Source organism: Neofelis nebulosa, chromosome 1 (genome assembly GCF_028018385.1).
Source record: "Neofelis nebulosa isolate mNeoNeb1 chromosome 1, mNeoNeb1.pri, whole genome shotgun sequence".
Lineage (NCBI taxonomy): Eukaryota > Metazoa > Chordata > Mammalia > Carnivora > Felidae > Neofelis > Neofelis nebulosa.
The window spans coordinates 71,549,366-71,566,591 of record NC_080782.1 but is presented as its reverse complement, the minus strand read 5'-3'; the positions used below and the strand labels follow the sequence as shown (position 1 = coordinate 71,566,591).

General features: G+C 36.2%; 1 protein-coding gene across 4 annotated transcripts in view; it reads right to left on the bottom strand.

Annotated features, from left to right (window-relative positions):
* FBXL17 (F-box and leucine rich repeat protein 17) overlaps positions 1-17,226 on the bottom strand; it is a 507,842-nt gene that overhangs the window by 337,510 nt on the left and 153,106 nt on the right. For 3 of the 4 annotated variants that reach the window (XM_058725404.1, XM_058725415.1, XM_058725386.1), the window contains one exon: positions 13,593-13,700. The exons of the other annotated variant lie outside the window; for it this stretch is intronic. In XM_058725404.1, the coding sequence (XP_058581387.1) occupies positions 13,593-13,700 (108 nt within the window). The remainder of the gene's footprint in view (positions 1-13,592; positions 13,701-17,226) is intronic. 4 annotated transcript variants of the gene reach the window in all.

The window sequence follows — 17,226 nt, the reverse complement described above, 5'->3', positions numbered from 1 at the left end:
GCCCTACGTACACCCACTGATGGTGGTCATTCTCCCACCAGGGCCTTCAACACGCTGCTCTACAGTTTGGTCTAATAAGTGTTCCTCCCACTAGAGTCAAAGGCAAGCTACTATAGGTCAGGGCCATGGCTATTCACCTTCATGTCACCAGTGCCTTACACGGTATTAGGTATATCAAACTCAATTCATTAAATGCTCTTGCTGACTGAGTAAATCTGAAATTAGGGTCAAAATTTTAAAGATATTTTCATTTATTTACATTTCCAGAAATCAGGTATCTGTCCCTCTAACTCTATCAAATGCAGGATCTAAGGCTCTGAAGCTACGTGTTTTTAAAAGTGATATTTTTGAACATTAGTGAACATAAAGTTCACTAAGATGTAAGTATTAAATAATAGAAAAATATCTCATTCCACACAATTAAAGGTCATTTTAGAACAAGAAGCACAATCAGTTCTCTATTTACATATTTGTTTTTAAAGTGAAGAACAGTTTTTCTTTTTTTCAAGCCTCTGTAAATTGTCAGCATTTTGATGTGTGTGGCAGGAATTCTGAAGAATTCACCAAAATTGTAATCACTGTCTTCTGCTGCAGAAATGTGAATTCGTTAATTGGATTTCTGCGTCTTGGTGTACCAATTCAGAATGGATGCTCTGCTCCTCATCTTGTACTCTGGCAGGCAGCAGTCTCTAATTGACTTTTTTCTAGGACTTTCCTTTCCACTAGATCCCTTTCTTTTCTCCACATAAGATTTCTGGAGCTCATAACAAACTACAAACAGCACTTAAAGTTAGCAGCACTAAGCAGCCCTGTCACTTTTTTACCCGGCAGGAGCTAAGAAACAGAACTTCTCCTCAATTAAAAAAATAAAATGTTCACACTGTTTCACTCACATAGGAAAAAAAAAAATCAAAGCTTAAATAAACTAAGGGCAAATTAAGTCAAATGTGAATGCAAACAAGGAGAGATTATTTCATCTAACTGGACTGGTTGGGTACTTGTCCTTCATTTCTTTGCAACAAGGTCCGAGATCTATTATAAAAACAAAAGACAGTCCATGGAATTTGGAACCTATCTCAGTGACTGGCATCATATACCACACTTCAGTGTGTCAGAAGTTTGGGAGGTACCTTCCAAATAAAAGTTTCATGACCTAATTTTTTAAAGTAGGAAAATAAATGAAACTTAGCCCAGGCAAAAGCTTGTCATATCCAAGCCAAGCGACCTGTACGTTGCCCTCTTGATCACATGCTACTCAGGCAAAAGTCTTATCATTCCAGTCTTTATTTTTAAATGTATGCAGCTGAAAAACAAAAGGATGCCATTAATGCTTTTTAACTTAAAAAAGTATTCTGACATATATATTTTTTTGGCATTCGAGAAATGTTACCAAAATGTTGTACCTACTCTGTAAAATAAAATGTCTGTTTTTTTCTTTCTTCCCAATTTAGAATATGCAACTGGGACTCACCTTCACATCGAAAATCTCATAGCCTTACACTCTCATTTCTGGGCCTCAGCCTAAAGCCACAGCTCAGAGGGAAAAGTGCTTAAATCTTAATTTCAGAAATGATTCTTCCTATTCTGCGACCAGGTACTGTGTCAGGGAGTGTGAACCAAAAAAACGCTGGTGCCCAGAATAACCACCAGCGGGGCCACCGACCAGTGTTTGGCCTTCCATGCCACCACAAAAAGACTTCCTAACACACATGGCGGAACCGCATGGGGCCTCTGTCAATAGGTACATGCAGCTTCTCTCTGAGGTTTGCCCTATAAGTCTGGAGCACCCTGAGCCACCAAGGAAGAAAACAGCTCACCTAGGCATCCATCAGCAGCATTCTCTCCTCTCAATCTCAAAGCCATTTTTATGAGAAGAAACATTCCAAAACATATTTGTCACACTTCTTTCTACACTCCCCCTTACAGTACCCAAGTAAAACCCCAAATATTCCTTCTAGTTGGAAGACACATCTGATACTAACAAACTTACAATTAATCAATTGGATCACCACTACTAGCGAGAAAGGAGTCACTGAATCCATCCAAAAAGAAATTAAGATGTAAGTTGGGAAAAAATGCTATTTCTTCCACAGTCTTCATTTCTGGCAATGTACTTGATTTAATTGTTCATGGTACTATCCAAGTGCCCCAATCACCTATGATAATGAAAGAATGAACACTTTCCACGTGAGAAAAATCTTAGAAGACTCAAACTTTTTAAAGGGCATGTAAAGATGTGTACTCAAAATCCAAGTCAGGAACTCTCCAAACACTAAATCAGATTTCAATTGTTTTACCTTTGTTCTATAATAACCATCTTGAGAAGCAACAGCATTTGGTTAAAATATATTTAAATTTGAAATTGGTAAACTTTAGTTCCTCACTCTGCTAATGGCACTCAAGAGCTAAAAGTGAATGATCTAAAAATCAAGGTTAATATCTATGCTACAGGCAGCATATCGGTTATCAGTAAGAAACGGTAATCATGGGACTCCTGGATGGCTCAGTCGGTGGCTTCCGACTCTTCATTTTGGCTCAGGTCATGATTTCACGGTTCATGGGTTCGAGCCCCGCACCAGGCTCTGCACTCAAAGTGCAGAGACTGCTTGAGATTCTCTCTCCCTCTGTACCCCTGTACCTCCTTCTGTACCTTCCCCATTCACACACACACTCTGTCTCAAAATAAATAAATAAACAAACTTAAAAAAAAGGTAATTAAATAATATAGACCATGAAGTTACATTATCATTAAATAGAAAATACAAGTTTTTCCAAAGTAAGCTGCAAAAATTTTATAACTTTGCCTTATATGTTAAAGTATCACATTCTGATACAAAGAACTATCCTTCTGTAATGCTACTCTCTCAACCTATTTTGTCCATCTATGAGTAAAAGGCTTCAACCGAGATGAATTTAAAATAAAATAGCCAGTGTACATCTAAGGTATAGCTTTAATATCAAGTTATGGTTTACTTTAATAATATGTACTCTGAGTCACTTATGCCCTCTCATATCAATAAAAAAAACCATGACCAAGATTTTTGAAAATGAAAAAAATAAACAGAAGTAGACATGATAGCATGTTATTTTTAAATTATCAGTCAAAACCATCTAAGATGTAACTTAAATTAACTAGTGACTAATAACCAATAACTCAGATAACTAGTTCACAACTGCTTATTTAGTCAAATATTTTTCTTCAAATTTGCCTCTATGAATGGACATTATAGATTATAGCACTGAGAAAACATTTAAATTTTGTCTTTCTAGGAGCATGTATACAAACTATCTTTTGAGAATTAAGCAGCTAGTCCACCATCCTATTTTGGGGACTCACCATGGCCTTGTAGCTTCATTGTTTTTAACTGTCACATAGCTAGCTGTCTCTATCTCTCTAGCTATAGCTTGTCTAGATCCAGAGCAGAAGTACAGGTAGTGATAATTCTGGGAAGGGTCAAGACTAACTTAAATCTTACATTATGTGCAATTCTCTGCTTTGTGCTTTGATCGCCACCATTACAAGATCCTCTGAGAGGAAATAATTATTGGTTCTACTCTCTTAAAGGGGGTCTCATATAAGAAACATGGAATGATGCAGAAAGAAAGATGCATTAGGATCAAACAGGAAAACAGAAACCACTATAAGTATTTATTAAAATTACACGAAGGGAATTTCATTAAGGAAATTGGTTATTCTGGTGAAGCAGAGGCTGAGAAGAAAAACTGGAGAGGCTAGTGTAAGCCAGAGATTTTGCAACAGCAGGAACAACATGCACCCAAGGAGGGAAGGACAAAAGGATGGGTCAGTGTTACTGGAATCCATGGGCTATGGCCATCCAATACAAGCTGGAGCTGCAGGGGATCTGTCCAGGGCTAGAACCATGGAGGAAATAAAGCTGTTGCCAGTAATATTACCTGAGACAGAGAGGGAGGGAGAGAAATACACTAGTTTCTCACTTCCTTTGGCCTAGCTGCTTCCCACTGAATGCAGCCTGGAGAATGAAGCCCTCTGTGATGCAGAAGCACATAGCTTAGAGAGAAAAAAGGATCTGAGGACTAATAGACCTAGGGGTGAGAACAAAATAAAAGGAGAGGGTTAGGAGATCCAGTTTCCAACAATAAAAAAAAGTAGTCAATCTAATGGGAGTTCTTTATAACAACCCAGAAGCCTAACTGCCAGAGTATTCCTGCAACTTGCCTGAGAAACACAGAGTGCTAACCAACTTTGTTTTCTTTTCCAGCTAGATGAAATCTGTAAAAGTCATCACTTGTGCTGCCTTCTCAGGCACGGGGGTATTGTTTCATTTTTAAAGATCCAAGATTGATAGCCAAATGTATGTTGAAAAAGTACCTCTGATCAAACATAATAACCAAGCATTTCCTCTAGTGAATATAAAAGAGAAAGCTCCAGTGGAAAGCTTTCTCTTGGGAAAAAAAAAAATGCTGATGGCCAATCATCCCACTAGGATACAATCAATTGAAGGGAAGTCTACAGGAGGGGAAGCAGCTACATTCCTAAAGGTTTTGTAAATACAGTGTGATCAACAGCTTTTGTGTAAATGCCTGTGATACCTCTGGGCTGGATAGCAAACATGTGAGAAGCTCAATTGCCTTTAGTCAATGGACTCGATTGGCCTCTATTATTGGGCCACGGTGTCTGGAGAAGAAGGAGCTCAGAACCAAACTTTATTCCAAAAATGAATATGGAAAATAATGAGTAAAAATATGTTGGCTCAAATTCTGGTTAAATACTGAGGATTCAAGCTAAAATTTCAGAACACATACCTCTACTGTCACATAAATAAATTAGCTTTTGACTAACAGAGAGTTACTATGGAAATGAATTCCCTATTGTCCAAGAATGCGACTATAAAAAAGGCACAACATAATTTATCTTCCTTTCAGTATCCAGGAGCCCCTTCATCATTATAAACATCATACAATATTAAGCAAAATTGTAAAGAAAAATGTGGTTATTTGGTTTCTGAGTAATGATTAATGATTGGCATGGTATGGGTGTGTACCATATTTAATTATGTGTGTGAATGAATATAATATGTTCATACATAGGCACTTCCCTGTGGCTAACAAGATCTGACCAGGTGCAGTGAAATTAGTACTTAAGTACACAGTTAAATTAATTAAAAATAAAACGCTGGTAAATATTGTATAATCATTCAAAGCTATTAAGTGAATATAACTGTCAATGGTTTTATATAATTGACTATGTCCCTTAAATAAATTTGGTTTCTATTTAGCTCTAATTCTCAATAAATGTTTATTTTAAATTAATAAATGAGATCTGCTTACTTTATTTTTTCCCAGTAATATATTTCCTCATTAAGTTTCATTATAATTTATTCTCATTAGGCCCCAAATATGGTTTCTCTAATTCGGGCAGTCTGTTCTGTTGGGGCCCCATCCGTGTCTAACATTACAATTTATGTATAAACCACAAGACTGAGTGAAGTAGACTCACACTGTTCCTTAAATAAAATTTCTCTCACAAAACAGTGTGAACGAATTTGAAAGTCTAAGAAAGCATGAAAGCAACATCTCCTAATCTTTCTTAGATAAAGACTGACCTCATGTGTTAGAGACCTGATAAATAAAGTTGAAATCCTTTTTCATAAGAATATCTGCCTCAAAACCACAATTTATGAATAAGAAGTGTGTGATAAAAATTCAAGGGGTAAAATGAGGATAATATAAGCAATGTAAAACAATATTTAAAATATAAAAGCCAAGATCCAAGAAAGACCCTTTCAAAAAAGATTGCCCACTTTCTTCATTTTATATTATATATTTATATTAAAGCCTGAAGCAACCATTTTATCAAAGGATAGATATAACAAAGAAACTCATCTGCTCATTTTATTTGTTAGGACTTTCACAAACGGAGTCATTTGAAAGATGAATTCATTTATTTTACTCGTGTCACATTGATACATCCTGCCACTGTAGTTGTTGAAATGAAAAGGTAGCACAAACAAATATGTATTACAACTAGAATGTGAGCAACAGGGTTATAAAATATAAAAAGAGTAACCTCATTGGACAGGTGTTACTGATTTAACAGAATAAAAAACTAAATGTGATAAATTGCCATAGCTTATGTAGATACTGCCTATGCTAATTTAGCAAAGTAAAAATCAAAGTCACTAATTTGTGCAATAATAATAAGGTACAACAGTATATTCCGATTCAGTGTACTGCTGCAGTAAGAATTTTTTAATAATTTTATTAAAAATACTATTTTAGTTGTTCAGTGCATGAACTTACCCATAAGGGTGTTGGCAGGGAAAGGAAGAGAACAAAACAAAACAATGAAGAGCACACATATGGTTATTAATCTTAAGATTCAGTATTGGCACTGAGATAGAAATAAAAGGATCATAAAGATTTTAAGTAAGATTTATTTTCATGAAAATTTATTTTACATTTTTATTTTAATGAAAGAATAGGAGTAGATTAGGACTAAAGAGTTACCAGGAACTTTTGGACACCAAGATGAATATTTTTCTCATTACTTTATTTATTTTATTTTTTGACTACTTTAGTTACAGCCCAAGCACACTTCCTCTACAACCCGAGCAGCAGGTAGACGCTATTATTATCCTTATTTTATAGATGAGGAAATTGAGGCAAAGAAATTAGGTGATTTGCCCCAGGTCATACAATTAGTCATCATACCATCAGCTTTGATGACAGCAATAAGTGGTTTGCTGTCCACTGCAAACTTCTAAAAAAAAATCAATTAATGGATCACACCAGATCTAGATAATCATCGCCAATATTTTCAACATTCAGGTTTTGGGCTCAACTCCTAACTCTGGAGGCTAAATAGAACCAAAGCATGGTCATCTAACAAACACATCTTCATAATACTCACTGGCTCATACTTACTACAAAATATTTTAGAGCTGAATGAATTTAAGAACACATATTTTTCCATATCTCACAATAACACTCAACTACTATAATTACTTAGAAACAAATGAAATGATAATCTATAACTAAACAGCAACATCATCTTTAAGGCAGCAAAACATTTTATTCTAACTGTAGAATAAAGTACTCTAAACTGATCAGTTGTTTGGAAATTTAAAAGGCAAGAAAGTTCATCTTTCATTTCTAGTCTCTGGATACACAAGAAAGGGAAGACAAAAATTGAGTTAGTTGCATGAATGAACATTCTTTCAGTTACTTAAGTTAAATTGACTGAAAAAAATCAATTTTGTTTTTCTTTAGAAAACATTTCATACTTTCAACCATAAGCACTTTTAAAATACGTGTTTTTTTTTTAAAGTTCTTTAAATGTGATTATGGCCCCCAAAAATATCAGAAGTTTGGGCATTTTGTTTAGTCGTCTGTTACCTTGCCCAAAAAATTCTGTTTAAAAACGGAAACAAACATTAAAAACTTCAACCAAAACCATACCTGACATATCCCAAGAATTCAGGTCATGTTTATAAACTGAATAACTAAAGCAACAATAAGACCTAATGTAGCATCAGAATTATATTATTAACTAATTAACACTCACAGCTTTATAATATTTAGTAATCTTACTACATTCATATTTTAAAATAATATCAACACTCATAACTTTAAAATATATCAGCAATCTAAAAAATACATTTACCTTTAAGTTATGACAAATATGAATTTTTTACATGGTATATAATAAAAGTGAGCTTTTTGTCAAAAATTCTTCCCCACCTTCCATAGTAGTAATTTATTTTTTAATTTTTTTTAAAGTTTATTTATTTGAGAGAGAGCGTGGGTACACACATGCACCCAAACAGGGGAGGGTCAGAGAGAGAGGGAGAGAGAATCCCAAGTAGGCTCTGTGCTGTCAGCATGGAGCCCCAACATGGAGCTCAAGTTCATGAACCGTGAGATCACGACCTGAGCCAAAACCAAGAGTCGACGCTTGGTGTGCCACACAGGTGCCCCCGTTAGTAGATATTTAAAGTAAGATCTAATAAAAGATTAAAATCATTTTAGCTGATCTGATGTAAACTTACAACGGATCTGTGGCATTAAATTCACAAACCCACAGCATTTCTGAAGTTTGTACTCCAACTACAGGTAAAAATAACTTTCCACTTTGACATTTCAGACTCCAAAGATCTATCTGTTCAACTGATTTTTAAATTAATATTATATGCTAATATAAATTATTGTTAATTATTATCTTGAACACTTCCCATGTTCATATGCATTCTTAAAAAGTATGATACTGAACGGTGTGATTTTATCATGTGACATTAATATCAACATTTAAAAATTTTTGACCTCTTAAAAGCTTTTTTTATTATTGTGGAAATTTTCAAATTCAAACAACAGTAATGAGGATAAGGTAATAAACCTCCATGTCCTATAATCTAGCTCAATTATCTATAGTTTGCCATTTTTCATCGGCCAATCCACGTTTTCTTCTTTTTATCTTCTTTGAAATACTTCAAACCAAATGCCTAAACACTGTGTTACCAGTAAATACTCATGTGTATCTCTTACTGATAAAGTTTTTTAGTTAGATTGTTTATTTATTTTTTAAGTTCTACATCCAACATGAGGTGTGAACTCATAACCCTGAGATCAACAGATGCAGGCTCCACCAACTGAGCCAGCCAAGTGCCTCAAAGTTTTTAAATATAACAAATATTTGGTAGAATTCACCAGTAAAGCAATTTGGGCCTGGAGTATTATTGGAGGGAAGACTCTTAAGTACAAATGCAATTTCTTTAACAGATACAGAGATATTCAGATTATGTACTTCTTGAGTGTGCTTTGGTAATCTTTCAAACGAATTTTTCATTTCATTAATTTATTAAATTTATAGGCATAAACACATACAAAATTCCCTTGTTATCCTTTTAACATCTGTAGAATCTGTAGTTATGACATGATATTGGCAAGTTGTGTCTTGTCTTTGTCTCTCTGTCTCTCCTTTTCTTAATCAGTTTAAGTAGAGATTTATCAATTTGATCTATTTTATCATAGAACCAGTTTTTAATTTCAATGATTTTTCTTTTATTTTTGTTTTCCATTTCATTGACTTCCACTTTGATCTTTACTATTTCCTTTCCTCTGTTTACTTTGAGTTTAATTTGCTCTTCTTCTTTAAGTTTCATAAGGTAAAAGTTTATAACGTAGAAAGTCACCAAATTCAGATGTTCTTTTTTTTCTTATATAGGTGTTTAGTGCTATTTAATTTTACCTAAAGGGTAATTTAGCAGGATCACACTAAATCATCAGTGTTGTGTTTTCATTCTCATTCAGTTAAAAATACTTGCTAATTTCTCTTTTGATTTCTTCTGTACTCATGGGTTATTTAGGATTGGGTGCGCAAAAGAGATCATCTACAGACCTCTGGGATTCCCTATGAGTTCTCTATGGGGTTCTCTCCACTCTGGTGGTCTGTCCTCTGAACTCTGGCTGCCTTGGTCTCCCTGGACTTCCTGTTCTGTCTTAACTCAAGAGTGTCTGCTGAGTTTTGCCTGGGTTACCCACCCCCCCATGCCCACCCTGTGCTATGTGCTGGAAATTCTTTCAATGCATTAGATGGAAGCAATCATAGGACTCCTCTTGCTTCTCATATCTCAGGGATCACTGTCCTTAGTTGTCTGACAGCCAGTGTCTTGAAGACTACTGTTACATATATTTTGCCTGGTTTGGGGGATATTTCAAGGAAAAGAGTAAATCTGGTCCCTATTGCTCCATCTTAGCTAGAAAAATAAATCATTTTATTCTGTTTTTTATATATCATTATGAATTCAAGATTTTTGTACATTTGGTTTGCTTTAACCCATTGCAGCCATTAGGAAAATGGCTTTTGATATTCAAAGTAAGCCAACTTAGGCCACTGGGAACCATTTCATGTTTACTTTGGGTCCTTTTGACATGTTTCTATTAGTTCAGTGGCAAATGATATTTAGGTACCACCATCTAGACGCTAGGGGTTAATTACATATTTGCATTTGCTAAATCTGTTTTTGAAGAGTAGGAGGGAAAACAATATAGAAATATTTTATATTTATAAACAGATACATTGCAGTGAAAGAACAAACATACCTGTGTTGGAGAAGACTCAATTCTGTCACATACAACACGTCACTAAGATTCTCAACTGTTAAATGGAGACCTCAAAAGTTCTTATTATTGCTTCTTAAATATGGGTCTCAATGTTTCCAAACACAGCCTAGTGAACCTGACTTTATCTTCTCAACTTGGCTGCATTCAGTCTTAGCTATTTCTGGACTCTAATTTGCAGTCATAGGAGCCTAGAAGGAAGACCTCCTATTCAAAGATTATTTGATATTAGCAGAATTTATCTGAAGACTAAGGGTATTTCGTCAATAAATATTGCAAAATGAGTAACAGTCTAGTCAAGGCTGAGAGCATCAAAGTAAAATTGAGCCCAATGAACCACAGTAATAGGATATCAATATTTTTCCACCTATTCCAAATCTTCCCCAATTTTCCTTTCTAAATTATTAATTTGGTCTCTTAGTTTCAGGGAGACCCCCCTCATAGTACCTTCTAAGTTAATGATTCTGTTTTTAAATTTATTTATTTAAGAGAGAGAGAAGAAGCATGTGCACAGGAGAGGGGGGAGCAGAGAGAGAGGGAGAGAGAATCTCAAGCAGACTCTGCACTGCCAACACAGTGCCTGACACAGGACTCAATCTCAAGAACCATGAGATCAAGATCTGACCGAAATCGAGTAGGACTCTTAACCGACTAAGCCACCCAGGTGCCCCATAGGTCAATTACTTTTAAATGCATAGGTTCTTCTGGGTACAAAAAACTCTAAAGATAGATCATCTAATTTAGACACATCTCTTCATAGACAGGAAACTAAATCATGGAGGTTTTATGTCATTTGCCTCTTTTAGCAAACTGAGAGCCAGAGACTTAGAAAAGTAATATATTGGAAAGAATTTCTAAACCATATAAACTTAAACATATTTACACCAATAGCTCTCAACACTCTGCATCTCACATCTCTTAAATCATTAATTTAAAAATTATATACCACGATGATAAGAAGGGTAACACAACTTCCTCGGAGCATTTATATATTTATAAACATTTTTTGAATATAAATTACATTTTGTGCAATATCTGAGTATGAAAACTGTCAGAATGCAAATATTTTAACCCAAAAGCTTTTATTTTATTAAAACCTGAGTTCTTTTTTAAATTTTTTTAATGTTTGTTTATTTTTGAGAGAGACAGAGACAGGATGTGAGTGGGTTAGGGGCAGAAAGAGAGGGAGACACAGAATTTGAAGCAAGCTCCAGGCTCCGAGCTGTCAGCACAGAGCCCCATGTGGGGCTCAAACTCACGAGCTGTGAGATCATGACCTGAGCGGAAGTCAGACGCTCAACCAACTGAGCCACCCAGGTGCCCCTAAAACGTGATTTCTACCCTTAGTTTTCAAGAGATAAAAACAATTAAAATAGCTTTAGAGAAGCTATGCATGCTTAAAATTCTATCTTGCCTTTATTTGAATCCAGGAAAATAAGCAATATTATACCACCAACTAGTCTTCTCATCAGAGCAAAAGACTTTATTGACCAACAAAGAATGATCCTCAAAAGTCTGTGGACTGGCTTTGATATTAATCCAGTAGATTCGAACTACTGACAGTCCAAACCACCAATTCTGGCCTATAATCTTCAGAAGAACATTCGCAGCAAATTCAGCCCTCCAACGCAGACATTTGCTATTTGCTATAGCTGCTATTTTGTCACTGAGAGTAATTCTGATCTTCTAAGTACCAGTGTACCATAATTTTTGGCCATCTCAAAATGCTCAGGGAAGCACTTACTGATCTAATAAGTCTTGTTTTGTCTTTAATGAGTACAATTTCTAGCGATCATAAAAATCCCACATATGGTCATTATAACACTTGTTGTGCACAATCTGTTCATCCAAAGGCATTTCTACTCTACACTATAAACAACATTAGATGTGACTAGAAAAACATTCATCCACCAAGATGTTCCAGGCCAAGGTTATAGGAAATGAATAAAAATTATGGTCATGTATGGTCTTGGTTACACTAAGATATTCTGATAGAACAATAATTGAGAATGATGTGTTTTTCCTCTCCACCAGCTTTAGTCTCTGATCCTCAAATAACAATTAAAGTTGGCCAGTTATCAGTCATTTAAGACACAGGACAATCACAGGATCTGTTTCAGACACACCAGACCAAAACAGTGATTTGATATTCTTCTCTCAAAGTTTGTTCTGATTTTCAAGCAACTTAGATATAACAAAATCCATTTTAATATTAGGAGTAACATTAACTTAGCATTTACTGCAATTTTGACACTGAGGCAAGCACCTTGCATGTATTATTTCAATTAATACCCTGAAAAATATTTGTCTACTCAGCTAATAAGTGCCAGAGACAAGATTCAAACTCAAGCTAACAACAGAGCCCAGGCAACTATCCCCTGTGCCTTTATTGGAGAGTCCCACGTAACTCATTATCATTTGCTCTCTTCCTAGAAAGAAAAGAAAAAGATTATTTCCCACTAAACTGTAAGCTTAAAGAGACCTGAAGAGACCAAGCCCTAAGAAACCTGGGATCTCAACCGTTTTATTTCAACATTGTGCTGCTAACACAACAGTTTCCTAAGAGTAGTGAAATGAAGGAAAGGTGAATGAAAAGGTTACTCAACTACAAAGTGGGAAAGGCAAGGACTCATACCCATTATCCTAAGTATAATATGATGCAGTTGAAATCTATCCAATGACAAATTTCAGGTAATACACAGGTAAATTTTATAGTCATCCATTCTTCATTACACACATGTAAGAATTAGCTCCTAATTATTTTAAAGCTCTGGAGTAAAGATGAGACATAAGTGAGAGATTACAAAGGAACTGGCATTTTCATCATTGCCAAAATATGATATTTTATATATTTGATATAAAAGTGAACTCTCCTAGAAGGTTAATTTTTGACATAAATTCACCTCTCTTTTCACCTTTCATTTTCAGCTTAATCATATGCATGAGCCATATGTACTTCCTAAAAGCCAAATGCAATAAATTAACATTTAAATAATTTTTGTTAGATAGATCAGTTTCTTTAATGCATATATTTATCTCATAGTCATTGGCAATGAAAAAGCAAGAAAGTAAGCTTTCTTGTTTAAATGAATGTTCCATTTAAGAAAGGATAAATTTTGTATTGTTGCTTTAAACTGATCTCAACTACCAAATCCTAGTACACTTTTATTTTTTTTTTAATGTTTGTTTACTTTTGAGAGAGAGACACACAGAGTGTGAGCAGGGGAGGGGCAGAGAGAGGGAGACACAGAATGTGAAGCAGGTTCCAGATTCTGACCTGTCAGAACAGAGCCCGATGCAGGGCTCAAACTCAGGAGCCTCAAGATCATGATCTGAGTCGAACTCCGATGCTTAACCAACTGAGCCACCCAGGCACCCCAATCCTAGTACAGTCCTGTAATGGTCTGACTGTTCCTCACTCAAATACATTTACCAATGCTAGGGTGCTGATATGAATGATAGAAAGGCTAAGGAGATGCAGCCACAGAACCTACCTTGGTTAGGTGAATGACTCCTTTAGAAGTAACCGAACAACCCATGAAGCCAACGTACTGAAGTTCAGGACAGTGCTCAGCAAATGCTTTCACTGACTGATCTGTTACCTAGGGAAGGGACATGAATAAAGTTATTCAAGGTGGCATCCCAGCGAGTTTAAGGATTTGGCTCCTGCAAATTCCCTCTGCCCTACCTCGCATCATTAATATTTCCCTTTCCGTTGGCTCATTTTAATCTGTTTACAAACATGCAGCAATATCTCCTGTGGGTTTTTTTTAACTTTATTTCTTTTTCAAGTAATCTCTACACCCAACATGGGCCTGAACTCACAACCCCAAGATCAAGAGGCACATGCTCTTCTGACTGAACCAGCCAGGCACCCAAGATGTCAACACTCTCTCTCCATCACCACTTCTTCCTAACAATCTCTCTCAATATACATATTTTCTATTGACATATAATCCACACACTATAACATTCACCCTTTCAAAGGGTACCGTTCAGTGGTTTTTAGCATATTCACAATTGTGCACCCATCTAACCCTAGAACATGCTTATCACCCCCAAAAGAAACCCCATGTCCATTGGCAGTCACTCCCCTAATCCACCTCTTGCCCTCAATTCTTGGCAACTTTCCACCTCTATGGATTTGCCTGGTCTGAACATTTTTTATCATGGAAATTATATAACTGGTTCCTAAAAGACAACAATGGTCTCTTTATAAGGTTTCTACCTTCAAGTGTTTCTTTCAAGGAATCTGACTTTGCCCCTCGCTGCTTCAAATTCTTTAAATTTGGGTGGTGTGATGATTAATTTTATGTGTCAACATGGCTATACAATGGGGCACCAAAATATTTGGTTAAACAGTGTTCTGGGTATGTCTGTGAGGATATTTGTGACGAGATTAACATTTGAGATGGTGTACTGAGGAAAGCAGACTGTCCTCCCCAATGTGAGTGGGCCTCATCTAACCCACTGGAGTTCTGAATGTAACAAAAAAGCTGAGTAAGGGAGACTTGGCTCACTCTCTCTCACTCTAGCTCTTTTGTTCTCGCTCTCGCTCTTTCTCTCTCTACCTGGCTATCTTCAAGCTGAGACATCAGTCTCCTACCTTCAGATTCAAACTTGGACTAGAACTTACACTGTTGGCTCTACTGGTTCTTATGCCTTTGGACTCAGATTAGAACCATATCATCAGCTTTTCTGTGTCTCCAGATTGCGACCTCAGGTTTTGGAACTTCTTGGCTTCCATAAATGTGTGAGCCAATTCCTTATGATAATCTCTTTATAGGAACACACACACACACACACATTTTTTCTCTCTCTCTCTCTCTTTCTCTCTCTCTCTCATACAGATTCTATTTCTCAAGAAAACCCTGACTAATGTAATACATATTAGAATTCCCTGAGGAGTTCATTAAATATTCAGAGCCAAAAGGGTGAGGCCCAAGAATCCCTATTTTTAATAAGCCCCTGAGTGACTCCTAGGCATGTAAAAGCTTGAGGCCCAAGTGCTGCCAAGAAGTTACCCTGACAACTTTTGACATTTCCACCTGGCCCTGCTTTAAACAAAGGGCAAAGTGAAATTCCTTTTTTGTCTTCCCCCACCTCCAGAAAATTTCAGTGTATAAAATTATCTCTTGTAATTGTGCTAAAATTCTCTTCACTGTTCCACAAAGTGGTATTTTATAAAAGAAGGCCCAAATATTCTCTACCATAGGCTTAATTTCAGTTTCATTTTCTTCACAGTCAAGATGAGATCAACAAGTTAAACACCTTTGTTAGTTTTTCAAACAGCAGTGACAAATCTCTTTTGCATTAGCTTTAATATGGGTGACACTTTGTATCTTCCTTATCTATTCTGAATAGATATTGGAAAATAAAGGTATGTGGGTAGCATTAATTCTAAAACAATCACAAGAACATTTTCCTAAAATAATGAAACCAACAGCATCCATGGTACATCTGATAAAAGATTAATTCTGCCCTCAAAAGTAAAGTATGCTTTAGCATATTAAGGCTAAGGGTGCCATTGATAAATTAAAAATGGGCCTTCCTGACACTCAGCTTTCTAAAAAACATTATGTTAACAAAGAATGTTTCAAGCACTAAAATCGCCTGAAGCCTCAATGGAAACCAATTTCTATTTTTTAAAAAGAGGGTAGGGGTTAACAGAGGTTAAATACATATGGTCAGGTGGTTAAATACCCTGCCCAATCTCACTCTAACATCTAGCCTTTCCTACCTCTATCTTCAAGGAGGGGAGAGGAACTCAGATAAGGATTAAGGACACAAGAAAGCTCAGGTCCAAGGTGTTAAATCTTGCAGAGAGAAGAAAAAAGGGTATTAAAAATTTGGTTTGCGGGTCTTCCTCGTTCAGCTCAAGCAATCAGAACAAGAGAACTCAGAGGAGCCTCCAGCACCAACAGAGTCCTATAAGTCAAGCAAGACCAGAGTAAGTCCTTGGGGTATAGAAACACTCTTACTACGCTTGGGTATGTTTTAGGAGACTAATCAAAGGGCCTTGAAGATTCGGGCAGGGTCTGGCTCCATTCCAAAGAATAGAAGATATGTTAGAAATTTGGGGTTAAATATCTCGCTTGTTTCAGGCAGAAATAAGTATAGACTGCAAGCAGCAGGTACTGGTGAGTATCAGCTTCTCTGGGACCCAGTAGTCTGCCTAACTCTTTTCAAATCCCAGGTGGACCACTTATTAGCTGTATGATTTTAAGCAAGTCATTTCATGTCCCTATACTTTGTTCCTTCTATAACACAGAGAAAATAACAGTACCTAGCTCACAGGGTAAAATATGAGGCTAGATAAATGCATATAAAATGTTTTGAACAGGACATGGTTCATTGTAATTGCTTAACACATGTTAGCTATTATCATCATAATCATCCCAGGCTCCCCTTTCTTCTGTATTCTAGTTCTTAGCCAGGACTAAGGGGTTGACATGTGTAAGAAAATAATTCAAAAAAAAAAAAAGTGTAGTCAAAGCCTGCTGGCTTACCCTCCTACTTATTCCAAGAGATTCTGATCATAATTTGGGGGCTCTAAGTTTTGGGCTAAACTGTGGGACAAGAGTGAGGGAGACATTGGTAGAAGCTTATTATTGAACCATTATGGTAAAAAGAATCCCATTTTGTTAAGGTTCTCAGCCTGACTGCACATCAGAATTACCTGAAGAGCTTCCTGATTTAATTGCTGGTGGAGATCTGCCTTAATTTTATTCTAAAAGCTACCCCCCCCCCAACCCAGAGAAAGTCTAACATGCAGCCTGAGTTCTGAACAAGTTCAAAAGCCTTTCATTCAAAATGTGGCCAACAGCACTGGCATCAACTTGGAGCTTGTTAAAAATGCAAAATCTCAGACCCCATCACAGACCTACTGAATCCTAATCTACAGTTTAGTAAGATCTCCAGGTGATTCCTTGTTTATTTGTTTGTTTTACTATTTATTTAAATAATCTGTACACCCAATGTGGGGCTCAAAATCACAATCTCAAGATCAAGAGTCTCATGCTTTACCAACCGAGCCAGCTAAATAGCATCCCCCCCGCCCAGGTGATTCTCATGTACCTTAAAGCTTGAGAAATACTACTGAAGGGACAAGGAGCTATGACATCTTCT